General features: G+C 39.1%; 1 protein-coding gene across 2 annotated transcripts in view; it reads left to right on the top strand.

Moving 5' to 3' along the window:
• ILRUN (inflammation and lipid regulator with UBA-like and NBR1-like domains) overlaps window positions 1-24,750 on the top strand; it is a 95,766-nt gene that overhangs the window by 22,548 nt on the left and 48,468 nt on the right. For both annotated transcript variants that reach the window (XM_042986156.1, XM_042986157.1), the window contains exons 2-3: window positions 14,976-15,130; window positions 20,712-20,909. In XM_042986156.1, coding sequence (XP_042842090.1) covers window positions 14,976-15,130; window positions 20,712-20,909 — 353 coding nt within the window. The remainder of the gene's footprint in view (window positions 1-14,975; window positions 15,131-20,711; window positions 20,910-24,750) is intronic.

The raw sequence follows: 24,750 nt of genomic DNA, 5'->3' as shown, positions 1-24,750 counted from the left end.
TCTTAGACGTGTACCATAGTACACATTTTTGGAGATGAGGTATACTGAGGTTTACTTTTTATTATCTCCAAAGATGGTGTGGTTGGCATTGTTCTTTAGGGGAGGTGAAACTGAAGAGGCTTTGAAGCAGGCCTCTGTAGCATGCCATCAAGAAATTGCAAAGGTAAGACACTTAGACAGGTATAGAGCATTTTAATCAAAGGTGTAGAGTATTTCTTTTCAAAGCTCATGCATTCTTCTCTGTATGCGGAAACATTTGAGAATGGAGTATTTGTTTATAGTTTAGCTTTTAGGCACTTTGTCCTTTTTTAGAAAACACCCCCCCCCCCGAAGTTTCTAGTGTTAGCTCTCTGACTAGGCAGCAGGATAAGATGCATTTGACCATTGCTGGCTTATTGTAAGTTTTCTGTTAGGTAAACATACTTTTGAAAACCATAATTATAGATTTACCTGATCATTTCGTAACTGCTACTTAAAATTATGTCCCAAAGAAAGTTTCATGAACAACAATAAACCACAGATGTTTTGTTTATGAAGATAGCTTTTTGTCTGAATCACGTTTTCGGTTCGTCATTCTGGGACTTTTTGGGTATCATACGTTTCATGTCTCCTCTGGGCCGTTCTAGTTAGTATTTTAAAAAATTTCAGTTGGCACTGAACCTAGTGATTGTTTACTTTTTAGGAAATATTCATGACTGTTAAGTTGGGAGTAAGAAAAATGGGAGTTATTTCTAAATATGCATCTTTAATGGGTAATTGGGTTCTTAAAAGTGGAGTTATGATGAAGGAAATGACTCAGCACTTTTTAAATTGTGATCCTTCTTTAGTCTGCTTCATATTCATAGTTTTTTTTTCCTTTTGTGATGAATATTTTCAAATATGTAGCAAAATAGAATATAACAAATAGACATTCATAGTTTTTTGCTGCTGTAGTAAATTACCACAAACAGTGGTTTTAAAAAAACCACCAATTTATTATTTTATAATTATGGAATTCAGAAGTCCCAATGGGTCTTACTGGGCTAAAATAAAGGTGTTATCAGGGCTGTGCTCTTGCTAAAAGAATCCCTTTTATTGTCTTTTCTTGCTTCCAGGGGCTACGTGCATTCCTTGGCTTATGGCCTAATTTTTCCATCTTCAAAGTCACTGAGTCCTCCTGTTGCTGTCTCCTTGGTTCTCTCTTCCAGTTCCCTCAGACCACTCTTAAAGAAGTGATCACATTGAGTTCCCTGGTATAATCCAGGATAATTTCCCCATTTTAGGTCAGCTGATTAGCAGCCTTAATTCATGTACCCTAATGTTTACATGTTACGGAGAGTAGGACATTATGGGGTTGATGAAAATGTTCTAAAACATGGTGATGGTTTTACAATTCAGTGACTTTACTAAAAACTCATTGTAAACTTGAAATGGGTGAATTTTATGCTATGTAAACTATATTTCAATAAAGTTTCTTTGGTAAACTTTTAGATGCTCTTTTTTGCTTTTAGAAGTCCAAATTTCTTAATGAAACATATTGGTCCCATCCTGATTAAATTTTTTAAAAGTTGTGGTAAAGTACATATAACCTGAAAGATGCCATATTAATCGTTTTCACATGTACAGTTCAGTTGTGGGAAGCATGTTGTACAACCAACGTTCAGAACTTTTTCGTCTTGCAAAACTGAAACTCTACCCATTAAACAGTAACTCTCCATTTCCCCCTTCCCTCTGCCCCTTTTAGTCATCCTTCCACTTTCTGTGTCTATGAATTTGATTACTTTCATATAGGTGGAACAATTGTGACAGCTTATTTCACTTAGTATAACGTCTTCAAAGTTTAGCTATGATTTTCCTTTATTTTGTTTAAAGTTTTATTTAAGTAATCTCTACATGCAACACGGGGCTAGAACCCACAATCCCCACAATCAGGAGTCGCATGCTCTTCTGACTCAGCCAGTCAGGCACCCCAGATTTTCCTTTTTTTTTTTTTTTTTAAATGTTTATTTTTGAGAGACAGAAAGACAGAGCGTGAGCAGGGGAGGGGCAGAGAGAGAAGGAGACACAGAATCTGAAGCAGGCTCCAGGCTCTGAGCTGTCAGCACAGAGCCTGACTACGGGCTCGAACTCCTAACTGTGAGATCATGACCTGAGCTGAAGTTGGATGCTTAACCAGCTGAGCCACCCAGGCGCTCCCAGGTTTTCTTTTTAAAACTGAATAATATTTTAGGGTGCCTGGGTGGCTCAGCTGGCCAAGCATCTGACTCTTGATTTCGGCTCAGGTCATGATCTCAGGGTTTGTGAGTTCAAGCCCTGCATCAGGCTCTGTTTTGTCAGAGCAGAGCCTGCTTGGGATTCTCTTTCTCCCTCTCTCTCTGCCTGCCTCCCCCCTCTCCATCTCTCTCAAAATAAATAAACTTAAAAAACAAACAAAAAAAAAGACTGAATAATATTCCATTGTATGTGTATACCATTTTATTCATCTGCTCACCTGTTGTTGGAGACTTGCTTTCCTCCACTTTTTGGCTGTTACGAATAATGCTCTAAACATTGATGTGCAGTTATCTCTTTGAGATTCTGCTTTCAGTTCTTTGGGGGATATACCCCAAAGTGGGATTCCTGGATCTGAGTTAAGTTTTAATTTACCTTTCCAGCTCCTCTTCTGCCTCTTATAATAGACTTTGCACCACATGTACAGACTCTATCCCTGGAACTCACTATGTAATTTTGGATTAATCTAGACCTATTATGTTGTAGGTAACAGAATCACTCCATTTTTATTTTTTAATTTTATTTACTTATTAAAATTTTTTTTGAGTTTATTTTGAGAGAGAGAGAGAGAGAGAGAGGATGCCAGTGTGTGAATGGGGGAGAGACAGAGAGAAGAGGGAGAGAGAGGATCCTAAGCAGGCTGTATGCTAACAGCATAGTGCCTAACATGGGGCTCGATCCCATCACCCATGAGATAATGACCTGAGCTGAAATCAAGAGTCAGATGTTTAACTGACTGAGCTACCCAGGCTCCCCTGTTTATTTATTTTTAGAGAGAGAGAGTGCAAGCAGGGGAAAGGGGCAGAGGGAGAGAAAGAGAATCACATTCAGTGCAGAGCCTAACGTGGGGCTCAGTCCCACAAACCTGGGATCATGACCTGAGCCCAAATCAGGAGTTGGGCGCTCAACCAACTGAGCCACCCAGGCACTCCCAAACTCACTTCAAACTGGATAATGCTAAAGGTGTGTATGTTGGAGTCGGGGGAGGTACCTTAAAGATGTTGCTATGTTACACAGAACCCAAAGACCTGAATATGTTTGGGCTTCAGGAAAAACTGGACTTTAAAATAACTCAGGTTTCTGGCACTTGGGTGGCTCAGTTGGTCAAGCATCTGACTTCGGCTCAGGTCATGATCTCATGGTTGGTGAGTTTGAGCCCTCCCATTGCGCTCTCAGCTGTCAGGGCAGAGCCTGCTTGGGATCCTCTGTCTCCCTCTCTCTCTGTCCCTCCCCTGCTCATGTGCACATTCTCTTCCCCTCTCTCTTTCAAAAATAAGTAAATATTAACAATTTTTTTAATATTTCTGGTTTCTTTGTATGTTCTATGTAGGTGTTTGCAGTGGTCTTCTATCTCTGCTGAATGGAACTGTGACTGTCCAAAGCTCCCAAATATGTAGTTTATAGTTCATATACTATGGGAAAAACTTTCACTTCTAAATTCTGGGGTGCCCCCACCGTCACTTAACTGTGGAATGACCTCGCTGTGTCCTGAGGAATCCTATGTGGAAATGAGAGCATTGTCTCAACAAGTAACAACTACAAATGCTGTCATATCTCTCCCCAATGGGATATGATTCTAGCCAGGTCCAGCTATCATACTTTGACTTATTGTTAAAGGTGCCCCATCCCACCAGCTGAAGGCCTCAGGATGATAGCCGTGCTTTCCTTGTTTTGTTCTTGATTGGTCCAGATAAACATTTGCATGATCCTGCAGCCTGTAGGCTAAATGATAGTTTTTTTCTTTTATTGTTATCCTTCCTCTACCCTCTCTAATATAATCCCATCATGAGAGGAAAAGCAGATAAAAAGGAGAAAGGAAAAATACTATATTTTGGTTACAGTTTATTCCATTTATTAGGCACCTTCTATGTGCTGGGCACTATTCTCAGCTGGGGGTTATAAGCAGAAAGAATACAGAGCATGTGCTATCTTCTACAGGACAGGAGCAGTAAAATACAATCAACAAGTCTCGTGGTCACCTGTTAACTCATTTCACTGTTAGAAGATTGAAGGCTTTAGCCTGGCTTGCCCCCAAAAGATTTACCATGTCTGATATTACTCAGGACCATCCTTGAGAGGAGCACAGGGGACAGGATGGGAGATAGTTCTTTTTATGAGGGCTGTGCTGCTTTAGCTTTCTCCTTCCAATAAGATGCCACTTTTTGGACCTAGGGTTTGACTAGGAGTGTAATAATTACAGCCTCCTAGAGTGCCTGGGTGGCTCAGTTGGTTGAGCATCCAACTCTTGGTTTTGGCTCAGGTCATGATTTCATGGTTTGTGAGTTTGAGCCCCACGTAGGGCTCTGCACTGCCTGTGTGGAGCCTGCTTGGGATTCCCTCTCTCTCCCTCTGCTGCACGCTCTTTCTCTCAAAAATAACTCACACTTAAAGAATTACAGCCTCCTGATGATGGCACTCTTTTCAAACTTCAGTTCACTGCTTATCCATTGCATGTTGGTGCATTCCCTTTGAAACCCAACCCCAGTAATATTTAGGCTTTTTAGTCTCTAAAAAGAGACTGAAGAGAATACCTGGGACCAGGTTAATTCTCCTTAGTTTTGCTTATCTTCCTGGCTTAAAGGTCTCTACCTCAGGGCAGGTGGAAAATTCTGGATTTAGAGCTTTCTCAAACCTCTGTGGAATGTTATCTCCATAAATTTACTCCCTCCCCAGCCTTATTTCTGTCAGATACACTTTATAATGAGGGGAGGGAATGGCAGTTTGGGGGAACCCTATGCAAAGGTTTTGAAAGGGATTATCTACATCCTATTCATCAGGGTCTCCCTGTTTCTTAGTGGCACAAAGAATTCACTTGGTGAATTTCAGCAGAGTAATTATCTGATCAATAGAGGTTTCGGATCCATGGCTTTAGGGCAGAAAGGCCTTTGCTTAATCATTATATTCTTGTCTTATTTGTCATATCTCCCCTCTAGGAGACTGGATTGGACAGGATGGTGTCTTGCAGATTGGATTGTTTTGTAGAACCTTACTGAAGTTAGCATAGTCTTCTGTGGGCAATTTCTTTTTGTCGCCCAAAGCTCCTAAAGCATCATGTAGCTTTGGAGTGCATAAGGAGTGTAACCAACTGCTTTGCCACACACAAGGACTGCTGGCTTCTCAGCCCGAGGTGGGAGAGGCCTCTTCATTTTGTCACACACTTAGGGTTTGTTCCTTTTGCAATACCTCAGTCTTGTATCAGTTAGGACTTTTTAGAAGTGGTGAACAGAACTTTGTCACACTAGCCTGAGTGAAAATGAGAATAATGAGGATACTGGGAGGATATCTTAGAACGTAAGAAATTCATTTGGGCTTCAAAAACAACCAGAACCAGGGACTTGAACGTTGTCAGTCCTCTCTTTTTCTGGCTGCTTGTGAGTTTGTGGTCTTTTTTCTCTGAAGACTGCTTTTCTGTGTCTTTTAGTCCCATGGGCAAAACATGGCACTAAAAAGTTCCCAGTACAGGGAGAGATTGCCATCTCTTTCAGCTCCAGTCCCAAAGTTCTCGGGGAAGCGTTCAGATAGATTCAGCTTTGGGTCAGGCATTCATTCCTGGACTATCAGTTGTGGCTTAGAGCAGACTGATTTATTAATATGTTATGTTCTTATTTTATATGTGCTCTCCTGTGGACAAGGACAGCAATCCCAGAGAGAAGAGGCAGCTCTTCTTCATCTGTGGGCCTTTGCACGCACTCTCCCTCTATTTAACTGCTCCTTCATTCCTCTAGGTGGTTAACAAGTCCATCAGTTTTGATATGATCTTGTTAATGAAGCTTTCCCTCAGTTACTAAGTTTGAATTAGGTGTTTCCTCCTCTGTACTTTCATATTCCTTGGTTGTTTCTTCTCTGACATTTATCACATTGAGTTGTGATTATCTGTTCCCAAATCTTTCTTAATAGATTTTACATTCCTTTGTAGCAGACTTTGTCTTATTTATTTTTATGCTTACAGTACCTATAGTCGTGAATGAGTTAAAACTTAAATTAAAAAAAAAATGAGTAAATGTTGTATACTTACTGATTGGCAAAGAATGAAAAACTTTGTGCTTATAATATACTTTGACAGATTCTAAGATAAATACTGTTGGTTCCTTTAGTCCTAGAAACTGTTTGGTGGGATTAGGAGATATCATCTAGGGTGATCGTGAGCATACGGATATACCACACTTGAGGTATGGTGAGGTGCCACGCGTGTCTCAACTTGCTCTCCCACTTAACCCAAATCTGAGCTTCACCATTGATTGGACTTGACATGTAAAGTGTCACCAAGAGTCACCAAGAGCTAGGGTCTTAAATAGCGAAGGATCCTATCCATACCCAAGATTTGTCTGGCTTGTTTTTTTCCCTCGAAAATAATTGATCTTCTTCAACATGCAGTGCTGGGGCAGCTGGATAACCACAGGCAAAAGAATGAAGTTAGACCCCTGCCTCACTCCTTATACAAAAATTAAATAAAATGGGGCACCTGGGTGGCTCAGTCGGTTGAGTGTCCGATTTTGGTTCAGGTTATGATCTCGCGGTTGACGAGTTCATGCCTCGCGTGGGGCTCTGTGCAGACAGCTCAGATCCTGGAGCCTGCTTCGGATTCTGTGTCTCCCTCTCTCTCTGCCCCTACCTCTCTCATGCTCTCTCTCTCTCTTTCTCTGTCTCAAAAATAAATAAACATTAAAAAAATTAAATAAAACAGATAAATGGCCTAAATATAAAAGCTAAAACAATCACACTATTACAAGAAACATAGGGATAAATCAGCATGACATTGGATTTGGCAATCATTTCTTAGAGTTGACATCAAAAGCATGAGCAGCAAAAGAAAAACTAGATAAATTGGACTTTGTCAAAATTAAAGCTTCTGTGTATCTAAGGACATTATTAAAAAAGAGAAAAACCAGCTTATTTGTAAGTTGTCTATCTGATAAGGGTCTACTGTCCAGAATATATAAAGAACTCTTACAACTCATCAATAGGAAGATAAACGGCTCAGTCAAAAAATGAACAAAGGATTTCTCTGAAGAGGATATACAGATGGCCAACAAGTAAATAAGATGTTTATGGTCATTGGTCATTAAGGAAGTGCAAATCAAAACCACAGTCAGATATTACTTCACATCTAGTAGGAGGCTATAATTGGAAAAAAAAAGTGTTGGCGAGGATTTGGAGAAATAGGAACACTTGTACATTGCTGGTGCAAATGTAAAATGGTTCTGCTATGGAAAACTGTTTGGTGACTCTTCAAAAAGTTAAGCATGGGGTGCCTGTGTGGCTCAGTTGGTTGAGTGCCTGGTTCAGGTCATAGTCTCAAGGTTTGTGGGATCCATCCTCCCATCGGGCTCTGCACTGAGCATGGAGTCTGTTTGGGATTCTCTCTCCCTCTCCTCTGCCTCTCCCCCCTCCCCTCCCAACACAAAAACAAAAAACAAAAAAAATACACACAAAAGTTAAACATAGGGGTGCCTAGGTGGCTCAGTTGGTTAAGCGGCCAACTTCAGTCAGGTCATGATCTCATGGTTGGTGGGTTCGAGTCCCACATCAGGTTTTGTGCTAGCAGCTCAGAGCTTGGAGCCTGCTTCAGATTCTGCATCTCCCTCTCTCTCTGCCCTCCCCCTGCTCATGTTTTCTCTCTCTCTCTCTCTCTCAAAAATAAATGAACATTAAAAAATTTTTTTAAAAGTTAAGCATGGAATTACCATATGACTTAACAGTTTTACTCTTAGGTGTGTATCTAGAGAAATGAACCCATATGCTCACACAGACAGTTGTATGTGAATGTTTGCGGCAGCATTACTCATAATAATCAACAAGTAGAAATAGCCCAAATGCCCATTAACAGATGAATGGGTAAACAAAATGTGGTTGTATACATTTCATGGAATATTATTCAGCCATAGAAAGGAATGAAATACTGATCAACATACTACAATTTGGGATGAATCTTGAAAGTATAACACTAAGTGAAAGAAGCCAGACACACAAAGTCACATATTATATGATTCCTTTCATATAAGTTATCCAGAATAGGCAGATTCGTGAGAGAGATTAGTAGTTGCCAGGGAATAGGGGGAAGGAGGAATCAGTAATGATTACTTAATGGGTGTTCTTACTGGGTATGAGGTGATGAAAAAGTTTTGAAACTAGAGGTAGTGGTTGCACAACATTGTAAATACACTAAATAACACTAAAGTATATACTTTAGTTAATTGTATGTTATTTGAATCTCACCTCAATTTTTTTTAAAAAGAGAAAATAGTTGATCATGACATATTATCTAAAGGCACTTAGAAACTAAACTTCTGTAATGCCAGTGTTGAATTTGCAGTGTCTTTAGAATCTTTTTTTTTTTTTTTTTTAAACTAACAAGCTAATTTTATTATCTCCGATGACAAGAATTACCCAATGTAAGTTGGCTCTGGGGTTGCCAGATTTAATTTAGTGGTTTATATCATCAAGCACACAACAATTATTTCCCTCTTCCTGATTGATCATCCTTAACATATCAACCTCATCCCCATCCCAGTAGGTCTCCTCATGTTTCCAAGATGAATTCTACTTACTGAATTTTCTTGATATCTTCCAGTGGCAGGAAAAAGGGTTCCTTCTCTCTTTTTTTTCATTTGCCTTTTTATTAACTTTTCAAACCTACAGAAAAATTTAAAGAATTGTAGTGTTTACCCTTATACTTACCACCTAGATTCAGCAGTGGTAAACATTTTTGTCATACTCTGTTTTCTCTATATAAACATCTTCTGAATCATTTGAAAGTTGTAGGCGTCACAACCCTTCATCCTTAAATATTTCATCATGCTTCTCCTAAAAATAGGCATTTAAAAATTTTTTTTTTAACTTTTATTTTTGATAGAGACAGAGCATGAATGAGGGAGGAGCAGAGAGAGGGGGGGACACAGAACCCAAGGCAAGCTCCAGACTCTGAACTGTCAGCATAGAGCCCAATGTAGGGCTTGAACCCATGACCTGTGCATGACCTGAGCCGAAGTCGGACGCTTAACCGACTGAGCCACCCAGGTACCCCTAAAAATAGGTATTCTTTCAAGTAACCACATACTGAGATACAAAAATAATTTACAAAAATTTTTACTAATAAGAAATATCTAATCTGTGTTTAAGTTTCCCTAGTTGTCTCCACATGTGTCTTTTATAACCCTTTTTTTGTGTTTTTAATAAATCAGAATCCAATCAAGGACCTCAAAGACCGTGTATTCCTTTTGGTTGTTATATCTCTTTAAATCTAGAACAGTGCCACCACCTTGCCTTTTCATGGCAGAATGCTTGGTTTTTACTTTCTATTTGGAAAAGGTATAACTGCTGATGGTAGGTAGAAAGATCAATTCTAGGGGCGCGTGAGTGGCTCAGTTGGGCATCCAACTTCGGCTCAGGTCATGATCTCACTGCTCGTGAGTTCAAGCTCCGCATCGGGCTCTGTGCTGACAGCTCAAAGCCTGGAGCCTGCTTCGGGTTCTGTGTCTCCCTTTCTCTCAGCCCCTCCCCTGCACGTGCTCTGTGTCTCTCTCAAAAATAAATAGCAACAACAAAAAGGATAAATTCTAAAAAGTAATAAAAATAATGGATCAATAGATAGCCAGGAAAAGAGGAGAGAAGAAACAATCTTGGACTTGCTAAGGCTCTAAGAAGTGGGTAAATGTTGGTGTGAACTTGCTCCTCTTAATGAAATGTTCACAAGTTCTTTTTTTTTTCTCACTGTGTTCACATACTAAATAGTGTCATCCACAAGTTAACTTTTAGGTTTGAAAATATGGAGTCTTCTTTAGCCCACTCCTGTTCCCTACCTGCAGTCATCTTTTTGGTTTAATGAATTTTTAGTTTCTTCACAGTAGTCACAAGTACTTACTTATTGACTCTTCTGGTCTCCGTGTTTAATTCCCACTGAGTTGACGTTGGAAAGCCCTAGTAAGACCCTTACCTATTTTATTGATCCCTTTTCTAGTCAGATTTTTCAATCATTCAGAGATAATTGCAGTCACACTCGTGGGCTTGTGGCCTTAGTAGCAGTATCATTGGCATTGCAAAGGTGAGAGAAACTTCTTGTGGTTTGGAATAAGTATTGCTTACAGTCCAAAGATGCTGCTGTTTGTGCTTAACTGGATTAGTTCATTATTCTGATTTCCCATTTGTGCCCAAAATTTGGGTAGTTTTCTTTTTCTCTTAAATAATTTGGATCTTTTTAAGTTTTTTGTTCAGAGAATGGAAAGAAAAGATACCTAATTTTATTTTCCTGGGAATCTGAGCTAATACTTAGACTTTTGATACTCCCTCTTGAATTCTGATTTCCTGAATTTCTTAACTCTTTTCTACCTCCATATTTTTGGATGATGTTCCTGACTATATATTCAGCACATAGATGAATTTTCTTCATAATATCAGTAATCTGACCTATGTATGTATATACATTGTACAAAAATAAATGTTCTGTGTTTGTGAATTTTTGCAAGGTTAGATACTTGACCATTTTCAGTAGTTCAATTTAAGGGAAGGTTACAACTAATTTGTTTATAGAATTTGTGATGGTAATTATTATGTTCTTAAGATCAGGTGTTCAGGGGCACCTGGGTGGCTCAGTCGGTTAGGTGTCTGACTTCGGCTCAGGTCATCATCTCACGGTTTGTGAGTTCAAGCCCCACATCAGCCTCCATGCTGATAGTGTGGAGCTTGCTTGGGATTCTCTCTTTTCCCTGCCCCTTCTGCTCGCTTGCTCACTCTAAATAAATAAAATAAAATAAATAAAATATTATTTTTTCACATATATATAAAAGAAAACAAAGTGTTCAGAGTGTTACTAGGTAATTGGAAAGTTCTGGATAAGTTAAAAGTTTTATGCCTTTGAATAAATTCTCCTAATAATTGACGGTCTAGCCTGGGGCAAATTATTTACCTGTCAGTGCATTAAGGCCTCCTCTATAAAATTAATGTTTGGCAATATTGCTTCTGAGTTACAAAACTGCATTTCATGAGAGAACACTTATCAACATCACCAAATTCTTCTACACTGAATCAGGTTAACCTGATTATCGGAATAGTTGAAGCTGTTGTGCACCAAGCCCATTTTTTATTCAAGTAGGAAAAGCTGCCTTGGGCTGATAGCCTCAGTATGAGAGGCAGTTGGTGTTACCCTTTTTGAATGTCCCTGGTTTGCTGCAGTCTGCTGGACTATAGGCTTTGTAAAGGTAGGGGCCTCGCCTGTCTTGCTAGCTGTTTTATCCCTAGTCTCAGGTTGAGTGCTTAGCACATGAATAAATGCTCATTATTAAATGTTGGTTGAACACCAACCCTAAGGCATTTACACACGTTGTCTCATGCAGTCTGCACAGCCAGCCCTATAATGCCAACTTGGTAATATAAAATATAAGTCAGCCTTTTGATACAAAAAACTCAGCTTTGTAGATGAGTAAATGGACATAGATGCATAGCCCCTTGTTCAAAGACCCACAGCCAGGTGTAGGAGCTGCCTCCAAACAAAGCCAATGTAAAATTTTACCATTTTAACCATTTTTCAGTGTACAGTTCTGTGGCATTAAGTTTATTCACAGCCATCACCATCATCTTGGCCTGTGCCCTTTTCCCCGTTGGTACACTGCCTTCCTTTGTTCTTCAGGGTGCTTTTGGTTTAATCTGAAATCATGTTAAAACTTCTTCGAGTGCAAACAGTGAAGGAACCTGGAAGCTTAAACTTTCAGACTAGGCTGAATACAGAGTCTGTGTTCTCCCTTTTCCCATTTCCTCAGCCAACTCTATTTCACGTAGAATTTCTTGTTGGCTAATAATAGCTGAGTTATGTTGATTTGAACGGGAATACATGCTATCATATCTACTTGGTCTCACATTGAATTGGAGCTGTTTGGTCTATTTCTGCCGTTGCTTGGTCCAGTCAGGCAGTGATCTAAGTGGTCCAAGTGGGAGAAACTGTGTACCCACATTTTGAACTGTGTACCTGCCATATGGGTTAGAGCACCACTGGGCTAAAGTCCACTCTTGGCCTTGTACTTGGGAAGTTAATTTGCTTTGTCATCCTCTACTCCTGCTTCCTGCCAGGAGTCCAGTTTAGTACTTTCATTTTCACTTTGGGATTTAAAAGTGTTTCTTAATCTTTCTCTGGCTGAATTATGTATATAATACAGGTACAAAGGAATGGTTTTGTTGACTTAGCTGTGGGATGAGTTGGTCTGTGTGAAACAAGATTTGAGTTAGGGGGACAGATTTGCGTAAGGTAGTTGAACTTATTCATGTTTCTGCTGCAGTGGTCTTGAAGTCCTTTCTGATATCAGGCAGAGCCAAGTGGTGAAATATGACACATGCTGGGGATGAGAATTGGCAATTGTCCTGAGTGCACAAATAGTTTCTTCCCTCCCAAGCATATTTTACAGCCAAGTGAACAGAAAACAATTCAGCAGGCTACTTGCTGGAGTTCTGTGGCAGAAAAATCACCTTTATAAAAGGGTGGACACATAGCTTTTACACAGAGTTTTCAGAAGAACAAAATGCAAACTAGGCTTATTTTTCTTTTCCTCATTTTATCCCTGATTCCTAAGTGTGAGACTGATTCCAGATACACTCCTAAGGCCTGTTTGTGGGTGGTAGAGGCTGGGCGTCCCCAAGTTTGACCAGTCACGTATTACTCATTTTGGATCACAGTCAGCTAGTGAAGGAAGTTGCTGAGAAGACTAAAGTCCAAGCCTTCCTATTGAATAGTCAAGCAAACAGTTTGGCCCCTGGCCCAGCTCTGCTGCATGTATATTTTATCTAGTACACACACAACAGGCAGGCAGTTGTTGGTGGTGTAATTCCAGTCAATACGACTAATATGACAGGCCACCAATGCATGAGACTTGACCTGAGGCAGCTGCTCTAAATATAGACCTCCTTTCTGGCAGCTGCAAACACCTGGAGGAGCAGGCAGGCCCCCAGCAGAAAAGTATTTGCTGTTAATAGTATGTCTGTTGAACAGTTGTATACTGTCAGAGCTTATTTCATGCTATGTTTATGTATAATTAAAAACAACCCACTGGATCCATTGGCTTATGTTTGGGTTATGTTTAGAAAAATGCAATTTGTGTTGTTGTCTACTGTGGGGACTGGAGATGATGTCACTAGTTTAAGTAAGACCTTAAGAGGAGCGGTTAATGTAATTACTAACAATTTCTTTGATCTTTCTAATGAATACAGCTTGCTCAAACCCCTTAGTGGCCTTTGGTTTCTGGCATGGATGAACACGCTGTCAATCATGTGTTTCTGTTCAATTAGGGACTCTGGTTTGTATGCTTGGTAGTTCCTTCTGACATCAGGGGGTTTATGAGTAATTAAAAAGAACACCAACATTTACAAAATGGTGCTTCCAAAACAGAAACTACAAAAGCTTATAAAAACATGTAAGAGATACTTAACCTTTCTAGTAATAAGATAAAACCATCTTAAAATAAGAAACATCAATGTTTTAATTTTTTATTTATTTTTAAAATATTTATGTTGAGAGAGAGAGAAAGCGCGTGCGCGCTAACTGTTGAGGGGCAGAGCAAAAGGTAGAGAGAATCCCAAGCAGGCTCCACACTCAGCACAGAGCCTGACACATGGCTGGATCCCATGACCAGGTCATGACCTGAGCTGATATCAAGAGTCAGGTGCTTAACTGACTGAGCCACCCAGGCACCCCAAGAGAAAACCATTTTAAGGCCTTACTGAGATCTTCCCTTTTACCTGTCAGATTGACACAGATCTAAAATTTTGGAGGAACACTGTTGATGAACAAATGAGGGAATATACACTCATACATTCTTGGTGGGAGCATTCATTAAGTGTACAGCTTTATTGAGGGAAGTTTAGATACATCTATTAAAACCACAAATCCATGCTCTTTGACCTAGCAGTATCCCTTATAGGAATTTATCCTACAGATGCATTTGCATATACATATATATATAATATATTGCATATATATATATAAACGATATGTGCTTAAGCTTATTTATGGAAGAATTAAAGATTGGAAACAAACTCATAAGTGGACTCGTTACATAAGTAATGATGTATCTGTACATTGGATACAGCTATAAAAAACAATATTCACTGTGTACTGATAGAGGAATGTCTTCATGGGAATAAAGGGAATAAAGCAAAGGACAATGTATAATATATCACTAATTGTGTAAAAGGGGAAGAAGAAAGAATATCATTTGCTTGTATATGCATAAGGAAGTTCTGGAAGGGTATTTAAGAAAGTGATATGAACAATTATGGGTATGTGTGTATAGGAAAGAAGAGATAAGATGGCTAGTTTTCACTGTACAAAACTTTCTGAACCATCTGCATGTACTGCCTTTTCAAAAAATTAAGTACTTGGAATGTTTTTTAAAATCGAGCTTTTTTGAATCCCAGGCACATTTATAGAGGAGCTCTCTTTTTCTTTACCCGTACTTGCTATCCTTGTGGGTAAAAGAGAGATTTCTTCATATTGTTGTTGATGATGCTGATGTTTCTTACTTTTTATGTGGGCACCTTGGGAGAAAAGTGTTGCACAGGTTTGTTAGTCCTGGGTTTTTCCCTGTTGTTCCTCAGCCAGAATCGGTGGCTCTGAAGATTTATATACCAAGAGCCTTCGGTTTGATAACAAGTCCTGAGAAGTAAGCATTTTCCATTTGTTTGACAATCAGGATAATATAATCTGGACAGGACTAAAGTCTTTTGTCTTTTCTTTTTGTTTGTAGGAACCTACAAGCAGCAATTGGCGCCTATTATGACTTTGAGAGCCCAAACATCAGTGTGCCCTCTATGTCGTTTGTTGAAGATGTCACCATAGGAGAAGGGGAGTCGATACCTCCAGATACTCAATTTATAAAAACGTGGCGGATCCAGAATTCTGGTAAATGGATAACAGGCAATTCTTCATTGCCCAGTTTTTTTGTTTTGTTTTGTTTTGTAGTTAAAAGAATTAGGGAAATGTTTTAGCTTCAGGAATGTGCTTTGGTAATTCTGAGCTTTTTCATATACATGATACAGTACTTTTTTATGCTGGTGTGATGACCAAACATCAGTGAAATGTCCCCTGCTTTAGATCAGGAAAAATAATTTAGATCTTTCATCCTTTTTTTTTTTTTTCTTTCAATTTAAGTGTTGATGCCTCTAAACAATTCAATATTCATTTGATACCAGGAGCTAGGCCTGTGTGTAGTGATGGTATTATCTTCACCTGTACAGTTCTACTCCATCATTTTAATTCTGCTCTAATTAATCTTCCAGTTCTTTCCAGCAGACTAGAGGAGGTACATCCTTGAATAGAACAAGGTAGTTAGAAAGAGCTGTGAGCATCTGCTCTTTTGAAAGCTCATTTCTTTATAACCATAAGGATGATTCTTTATGAAATTTCCTTGAGGTATCTCTCTACAACATTAATACCACTTTGAAAATAGGGTAAGAAATGTGGGGATTTGTTCAGAATGGGAAAGATGAAAAGATTGAGAAGTTTTTTTTTAAAGCATTGTTTTGATGTACTGCTGACTTTAAGGAAAATTAAAAATAAGTTAACAATAGTTCTTTGAAAATGGTATCTGGTAACAGTTAATTATCTTTTACTTGTTATTATAATGACTTTTTAAATTTGAATGGGTTTAGTATTGCTAGTTTCGTCCAGTAACAATGCTGCTGACTGGATGAGGATGCTTTAACTTCCTTGTTGCTAAGGACTGAACAGGGAAATTCTGAGAGATGGAAAACTAAGCAAAAGGCATATTTAGCTAAAAATCTGTGGGTGTGGGGGAACCCTATCTAGCAAGGTGTGATGTGAGCTGATTCAACTCTTGGGACTCAAACCTGTAAAAGTGACCTTTTATTGACTGTTTACTTTTCAGTTCTTTAGACTTTAATTTTTTTATGATGGGAAAAAACTGACTACACTAGCCTTTTATATATAATGTACCAAATTGTGATTCTTAGTTTTTCTGGCTTATTTAGAAGTAACTCTCCCTTGGATGGAGGTTCAGTATGCCACTGAGGAAATGCATATAGTCTGGATTGACCCAGTGTTGTAGATGATAGGGGACATTCGTGGCTTTATAAAATTTTTAGTAGCTTCTTCTCCCTTTTGGTTACAATGGTGTGGGGCATCGTTAGTTTGAGAAGCACATGGTAATATGGAAAAATAGCCATGTTTTCTATTTTTTTTGAAATTCTTTTTTTTTTTTAAAGGTCATTTATTTTTGCCTAATTTCTTTCCCTTTTGAGAGGGTCTGATTTCTTTCTCACTTTTCTTAATGTTGTGGGCTTTTAAAAATATTATAACAGCCTCTTTAGTTCAGCTTCTGTTCATCATATTTCTGCTCTGAATTACTAAAACCTGCTGTGTTGCTGGTCAAAACTCCTTTTGAAACTTATACATGAATAGGTTTTATTTCATGAAAAAATTTAATCTAAGACCTCTTTTATTTGTACTGAAAACAGTCAGGCTTTCCGTGAGTTCTTCATTGCGTTTTTAAATATTGAAAGTTCTTAGAGTACTGTTGAAATATTTAAAATACTGTTTGGTTGCAGAAACCATTTTGTATTTCAGAAAGGCTCTTGATACATCCACTCACTCACTAGACAGTTCCTTGAGTTAATGGGAGATTGGGAGAGATTGATCTAAAATGGCTAGAATGTCAAATCAGAGCCCCAAAGAGCCTGCCTTTCATCTTGACTTGGAGAGAACCTGTACTGGTGGGCCTGGCTGCATTTTTCTGCCTACTTTTGTGTAGTATCTCCAGTTTAAAGTAGCCTCTGGGTCTGCAGTCTTTCTTCCTGTGAAAGGACATTTTTTGCCTGAACACCTCTTGAAAAGTTGGACAGCAGTTGGCTGGAGATTTTACCCTTCAGGTTACTTTAAACATGTAGATTTTTGTATCCTTCTGGAAATTGTTCAGTTGTAAAATAGTATTGTATCTGTACACTAAATGCTTTCCATTTGATTAAGGAGAAACTGGCGTCCCATAACTAAGGAATCGGTATGTTATTAAAGAGTAAGAGGGAAAACATGCACGTGTACTGGTTCTTTAGCATCATTCTAATCTGGCCTGAGTTCTTTCTGGAAATAGAGTAACAGAGAAGAAGGGCAGGCCTTAGCTATTTCTCCTCTGACTCTTTTCCTCTCATTCATAACCTTCTCTAAGAGATAAGTGCTTACTGAAATAGTTTCACAAATAATTTTCATGGCATCTTTCTGCTGTTATGTTTTAGGCATGCCAAGCATTCAAATATACAACAGGTGAGATTGATAGGAACTGCATATAGCTGTCCCAACAGTTTCCCCAAAGAAGATGGACATCACACATTGTTTAAAATTCAACTTTTAATACTGTTTAAATCCTTGGTTTCAGACCGTAGAAAAACAGAAGCGAGACATTTAATGACAGACGCAGAATCCCAGGATCCAAACCTTTGGCACTATATAAGTACTAGAAGCTTGGGAAACTCAATCAGGAAATCTTACCATTAAAATGGAAAGTAAAAATTTGAAACTGCCCTCCATGGTGAAAGTAGATAATTTTCCTTACCAACACTTACAGCTTCCCAGTTGTTACAGCCATGCTTTATTGTCCAACTGTAGTGAATGTTAAGCTGAGCATGTTATGGTAAACTCTGGTGTTCGTGGACTTTGGTGAAGTAGTTGAGATTGTGATGTGAGAAAGTGGCTTCAGAGTCAACTTTATTTTTTGTGAACACAAAACAAGGGTTAAGAAAAGTCCTTGAGAGAGAACAACTGTTTTATCCATTTTTCTTTTGACTCCTTGAAATATTTAATTTCTACCTTTCTCTTCAGTATGACTATAGAGAAGGTAATTCTGCTTCATCCATTCAGCAAATAGTGACAAGATCAATGAAAGTCCCTTTTTGCATGTAGCTTAACTTGAAATGTAATCTCCAAGCTTATGGGGGTTAAAAAGAATAGAGGAGCTTCACTGAGGTTTTTTTACTTCCTCATTGCTCTTTGGATGTTCCTTACTGTCTCCAAACTATTTCTATAATCACTTATACCTAGTAAGCCCAGGCTTTCTGGAACTGATAAGACTTTTATCTCATTTTTGCCATGTTCTCTATCATCTCAAAATTGCCATATTGCAGAATTTTTTTTGTTTCGTATTTACTTTTTATTTGTTTGAATAAAATTACACTCCACAATAACTGGAGAATCACAGCCTTGATCCTATACGTGCTTATGGTACTTAACTTGGGAAGTTATAAAACACAAATTAGTCTTTCTTTTCTTCTAGATGTATCTATCCCCCATTAAGCCATTTTGTAACTGAGACTTAATTTGAAACCCTGTTGTATTATATTTCTCAAATCCAGATTTTAGGTATGCTGGTAGTCGATACAGGTCACCAGTATTTCTCTTTCCTCTGTATTAAGAACCGGTATCTTTGATCTCTTTAGAGTTTACCTATCCTAACAGGCTGTAAAACTGTATGTTGTGGTTGTGAACTCTCAGAAGGGAAATGATTGGTTCTTCACTTATAGCAGATTAACACTTTGGAGTTGATGGTGGATAACTCATCCAGTTTTTTCTTCTACATGCCTCTAGGTAACACATTACTAGAGTATTTGGTATACTAAAAAAGATGAGGACTGTAACTGTATAGTTTGTTGATCATTTACTGTTTACCAGCGAACTCAGTTCCTCTGGAGTATGGCAGCACTCCCTATTTCGTGTAGCTGACAGATCTGACTGACTGGGTTGTTTGTGGTTGTCTGCTCAGGACAGCCCAGTATGTCCCACATCCAGACAGTCTTGTTTTCCTTATTTTCTTAGACATTCAAAAACAGATACATTCTCGGGTTTTCATACAAATAGATGTTGTCTTGTTTCAGGTGTGTGTGTATATGGGTGTGTGTTTGAAAGAAAAATTGTGAATTTGACCCTAAAACAGTAGTGTAATTTTCCTCTTGATCTTGGTCTTTAGAGAGACTGACATTTTCCAAGGTGCTTCATGCCAGCTGCTTCTATTCTCGACCTAAGACAAATATGCTTTTGCCAAGGCCATAGGCCCCAGAAATGAAAAACAGAATTTGCATGTATTGCCAGGGTATCATCTACAGCCTTTCCACCGGCAGCACCTGCCCTTTGTGGTGTTAACTTGGGAGGGCACTTTGCCGGCAGGTGTGTTTTTTAGGAGTGTGTGACAAAACATAGCGCCCGTTGCTTCATCTGCTACCCCTTAAGACCCAGGAACCACGGAGTGTGCTATTCATTATGGGGCTGAGGTCTCAGCAGTGGAGCTGTAGTTGCTTTTTTCTCTGGTTCCCTTTTCGATCGTGAGTCATCAGGTATATCAAAACCAGTCTGGCACTTTGAGAACTAGGTACTAAGGCATGCTAGAATACTCTTAGAAGAGAAATTTCAAGCATGCTTTGTCCTGAGAGTCTGGCCATGTCTATCTTTTCACAGTGGTGTATTTTTATAATGAATGTATATATCCCCCCAAAAGATATATAGAGGTTTCTGTCTACAGCAAAAAAAGGAGTATATTGGAGAAACTTCACAGGAAAGATAACCTCTAGTCACTGTGTGGCCCTATGACTTGTCAGAACAAAGTATATGGATTTCTCATTTTGAACTCGTTTTCATGAAAACAGGTACACAGGAAGAGGTACGCAAATAAGATCTTTGTCACTTCCAAAGGAGGAAAGATATTCCAGCTAATGCCTTTTCTCTGTATTGCCATTCCTATCCTTTATACAAGTATGTCTGGCTGCTGTCATCCCCCCTGAGACCACAGTTCATTGTGTTATTAACGAGGGGAGTTACCTGTTCCTATTTTCCCCACTACTATTAGATTCTGAAAAAGAAACTTTCACTTGACTCCTCTGTCTTGTATTTGCAGAGTCTCTTGAACCTTGGTCTTTTCATAGTTACGGACGCCAGAAGAAAAGTCATACATCAGGGGAAATGTTTTCAAATGAAAATAATACAGAAATTATTCCTCATGTGTTTCATCCTCTTGCCTTGATAGAAAAAGTAGGGACAATCAGATGTATGTATTTTTACTTTGAATGTCAGCTTAAAAAGTTCAAGTGAAAATGGGCATGTGTTACCTCTTAGTAAAGAAAGCAGGCCTCCGAAGATGTGGGCCTGTGCTTCATTTCCATGGCTCTTTGTGGACATCATTCTTAGGTTCTATGGATTCAGTGTGACGTATGGCCTTCCCTGGGGTCCCCTGAAACACATCTTCTTGAGGAACTGCCTTGCTTTGGTCATATGTCCTTTATCTTAGGGATAGACTGTTGGTCAGAGGTTGTTAACTCTGATAATCCTTCTGATCAGTCTTGTGACATTATCTAGCTCAAGGATATGTGGCTAGGTTCACGTATGTGTGAAAGACCGAGAAAGAGGCCTCTTCTACAGTTGTGTAATGAACTGCACCCGGCATAGGACCACTAATTGCCTAACATTTTTTTCTTTTGCTTGAACTCAGGGGCAGAGGCCTGGCCTCCAGGGGTTTGTCTTAAATATGTCGGGGGAGACCAATTTGGACATGTGAACATGGTGATGGTGAGATCGCTAGAGCCCCAAGAGATTGCAGATGTCAGCGTCCAGATGTGCAGCCCCAGCAGAGCAGGAATGTATCAGGGACAGTGGCGGATGTGCACTGCTACAGGACTCTACTATGGAGGTGAGTATGTCCTTGTGCAGCCCAGGGTGAAGGAATTAAGGTAATATCTTCCAGCATTCCCAGTGTTGCTCACAGAGCCTGTCAAATTACATAACAAGGCATGGCCTCTTTTAAACAGTCACCCCATGCAGGTAAATGACTTGAATTTAATGACTAATTGATTCAGTCTAGTGCTCTCCCTTTTACACTAGGAAGTTAAAATTTAGCAAAGTGCATGAGATATATATATATCTTGCATTCTAAACAGTGATTTAGTAGTGCTGCTCTTTTTCTTATATAATCTAGTAGGTGCTGTAAGAATACTGAAGGCAGTCCTTGCTCTCAGAGTCTCTAGATAGAAGTCATGTGAAAAGAGGTAATGCACAAAATGTGCACTCTTCTCCCAACCTGAGGCCCTGTCGACACCTCTCACTCCTTCTCGTTATTGCCATACTTTTTGAGCAGAGTGAGCTACACTGTCTCTTCCCTTTTTCATCTGTTCTTCAGCCTAGTCTGTTCTTTACCCGCTCCAGTGAAATGAAATCAGACTACCCAGTTTACAAATCCAATAGGCACGTAGTCTTCGCACTAACTGACCCTCTGTCGTTGGGCACCGTACTCCAAATGTTTTTTGAATTGTGGACCTTCCTAGACTCACATGATATCAGTCTTGTTTCTCCTCCCCTGAATGATCTTTCTCTGTCTCTGTCTAGTCTCATCTTTGCCCTGAGATTCCTAGATTCTGAGCTGGGTCCTGTTCCTGCTCAGTTACCTCATCCATCCACATGGGTTCAGCTGTCAGCAGTACAGCTTACATGGCGATGTTCAGATTCATATCTGTGGCTGCAGACTCTTTTTGGAGCTCCAAACCTGTGTTTGAACTGCTTATGGACAGAACACTTGGACATCCTGTAGGTTTCCGAATCTTAATATTCCCAGGCAAAACTTACATTCTTCTCCTCAGCACCCCACTGAGGTGATCAGGCAGGATCGTTGGGGTCATCTTTTGTTCTGTCTTACTGTCCTTCATTACAAATCAGTTCCTATTGGTTCCACTATGTCCCGTGTCCTGGTAATCCAAAGAAAAATAAATGGTAAATAGTTACTGCCCTCAGGGAGTTCCTAAGTGGACTCAAGGCCAGTTGGATCTTTGGAGTGTGTTCAGGGGGTCCTGGAATCAGTGTTCTTCTATGTGTTTTTGCAGCCAGTGGAAACTTTATATATTTTTATAGCCTCAAGAAATTTTAATGTTAGAAAGGGTGTCTCATAGTGCTTATGTGACATCATTCTTTGCCTAGAACCTTCGTGCCTACTGTAATGGAGCCAACTCCCTTGGCATGGGGCTTAAAGCTCCTCACGATCTGGCCTCGTTTTCACTTTCATCTTCGGTCTCCTCTTCACTCCCCCACAGCCAGCCCCCAAAGACGCCACATGCTTTCACTTCTCCCTGCTCTTGCTCATGTTCCTATGGCCAGAAATCCCTTTTTTCTTCTTTCCATTAAACTTCTGCTCATCCTTGGGGCCCTGATGAAGTCACCATTGCTTCTTCCCCCTTCCTGCCTTGCTCACTCTCCCCACTGCTCCATGGAAATCCATCCCTCCTTTTTTCATTAATATTATGCACAGGCTTGGTTATACTTATTAACACATTGTATTTTAGGTGTTTCTTTTTTTTTTAAGTTTATTTTTTTATTTTGGGAGAGAGAGAGCGAGAGAGCGAGAGAGAGAGAGAGAGCACAAGCAGGGGAGGGGCAGAGATAGAGAGAGGAATAGAGAGAGAATTCCAGGCAGAGAATTCTGACAGTGCAGAGCCTGATGTGGGTCTCGAGCTTATGAACTGCAAGGTCATGACCTGAGCCGAAATCCATTGGTTTAACAGACTGAGCCACCCAGGTGCCCTTAGGTGTTTGTTTACTTACCCTTTTCTCCTACTAGACCGTGAATTATTTGTTGGATAACAAATGAATATGCAATCATATATTAGAATGCAGAAACTATTTGTCCCTTTCCTTCTGGACTCTCTTTTCAGGCCACTTCTAAAAACCTTTGTACCTGCACAGTTGGAAATACAGTTGACCCTTGAACAACGTGGGGGGTTAAGTGTGCTGACACCCCCACACAGTCGAAAATCCACGTGTAATCTTTGGCTTCCCCAAAACTTTACTAATAACTTTGTTGACCAGAAGCCTTACTGATAACGTTAAAACATTAAGTCGATTAACACATATTTTGTAGTTATATGTGTTATATACTGTATTCTTACAGTAAAGTAAGCTAGAGAAAAGATGTCATTCAGAAAATTGGGAGAGAAAATACATTTACAGTAATAAAAATAAGTATTATATGTGTGTGTATATCTATATCTATATCTATATCTATATCTATATCTATATCTATATCTATATCTATATCTATATCTATAAAGAAATCCACATATAAGTGGACCCACACAGTTCAGATTTGTGTTTTTCAAGGGTTGACTGATTTCTCCCACTGCTGAGCTCCCATTGCATTTTTTTTTCCATTGCATTTTCTCTTTACCTCTCGCTCCCTTGCCTCTCTTTGGCACTTTACCTCTTTCTACCCAGTTAATTTGATGAATGTCTCATATCACCTTTAAAACTTAAGGTGATATATGTCTTAATTTATCTTTGTAACTTCGAAAAGCTGAGCCCAATGCAGGCGGAGTGGAGTGGAGATTTTTTTTTAAATGAATGTCAGTGTTTTTAAGGGAGGGGTGTGACTGCATACGTGACTTAAAAAAAAAAAAATCCCTTTGATCCAAAGATACTGCTTCTTACTGTTCTCTGGTGTTCGAGAATTCTGTGTGTGTGTGTGTGTGTGTGTGTGTCTGTGTGTGTGTGTGTGTCTGTGTGTGTGTGTGTGTCTGTGTGTGTTTTATTGTTAAGATAAAAATAATTATCTCTATGTGGGACATTAAAATTTATACTTGTAACATTCCTCTCAAATTCTAGAAGTTGGTAGAGTATTAATATACTAGCTTTGGAGACAGTAAAGAATTTAAAGCTTTTCTTGGTCATATAATCTGTGAGTTGTTTCTTAGGACTTTGTGAAATCTAATATCTTCAAGAGATCTTAATAATTTATCTGGTTCCATGATTTTCAAAGCATTTTTTTAAATCAGTAGAATGCTTTCCTTTACAAATAAGCATATATGAATGCCCTCTCAAAAAAAGGGGAAATATAAAAGTGAAACTGGTTTTAAGGCACCTGGGTGGCTCAGTCGGTTAAGTGTCTGACTTTGGCTCAGGTCATGATCTCACAGTTCCTGAGTTCAAGCCCTAATGTTGGGTTTGCTGCTGTCAGCGCGGAGCACACTTCGGTTCCTCTGTCTCCCTCTCTCTCTGCCCCTGCCCCACTCTCATGTGCTCTGTCTCTTTCAAAAATAAATAAACATTAAAAAAAAAAATGAAACTGCTTTTGTTAAATTGGGAGCCTCCTTAACCACTGCTTTGTGGAGTAGTTTGCAAACAATTGATCTTCTCTAGTAAAGAATTTAATTCCATTGTACAAACTACCACATTTCATTGAATCCAGATTACTGTTGATTATAACACATTCTGATAGCAGAGATGGTGAATTACTGGCAGAATGTGAATATAATATACATAAAACCACAACTATGCACATTAAAAAAAAATAAACTGCCTTGTTAACCATGATTGGCTCTTCTCATTTTTTCTGTTCACTCTTAGTTTGTGCACGCTTAGTTTGCAAACTCATAGAGTGTATTATAGTGGTAAGAGTTTGGAAAGTAAGCCTAGGTTGCCTGTGCACAAACTTGGACAAGTTAGGTAACTATTCAATAGCGTTTCATCTTTCTGTTTTAATAACAAAGCTT

The sequence above is a fragment of the Panthera tigris genome, chromosome B2 (genome assembly GCF_018350195.1).
Source record: "Panthera tigris isolate Pti1 chromosome B2, P.tigris_Pti1_mat1.1, whole genome shotgun sequence".
NCBI classification, from domain to species: domain Eukaryota; kingdom Metazoa; phylum Chordata; class Mammalia; order Carnivora; family Felidae; genus Panthera; species Panthera tigris.
Note: the sequence above shows the minus strand (reverse complement) of the source record. Positions and strands in the feature narration are given on the sequence as shown.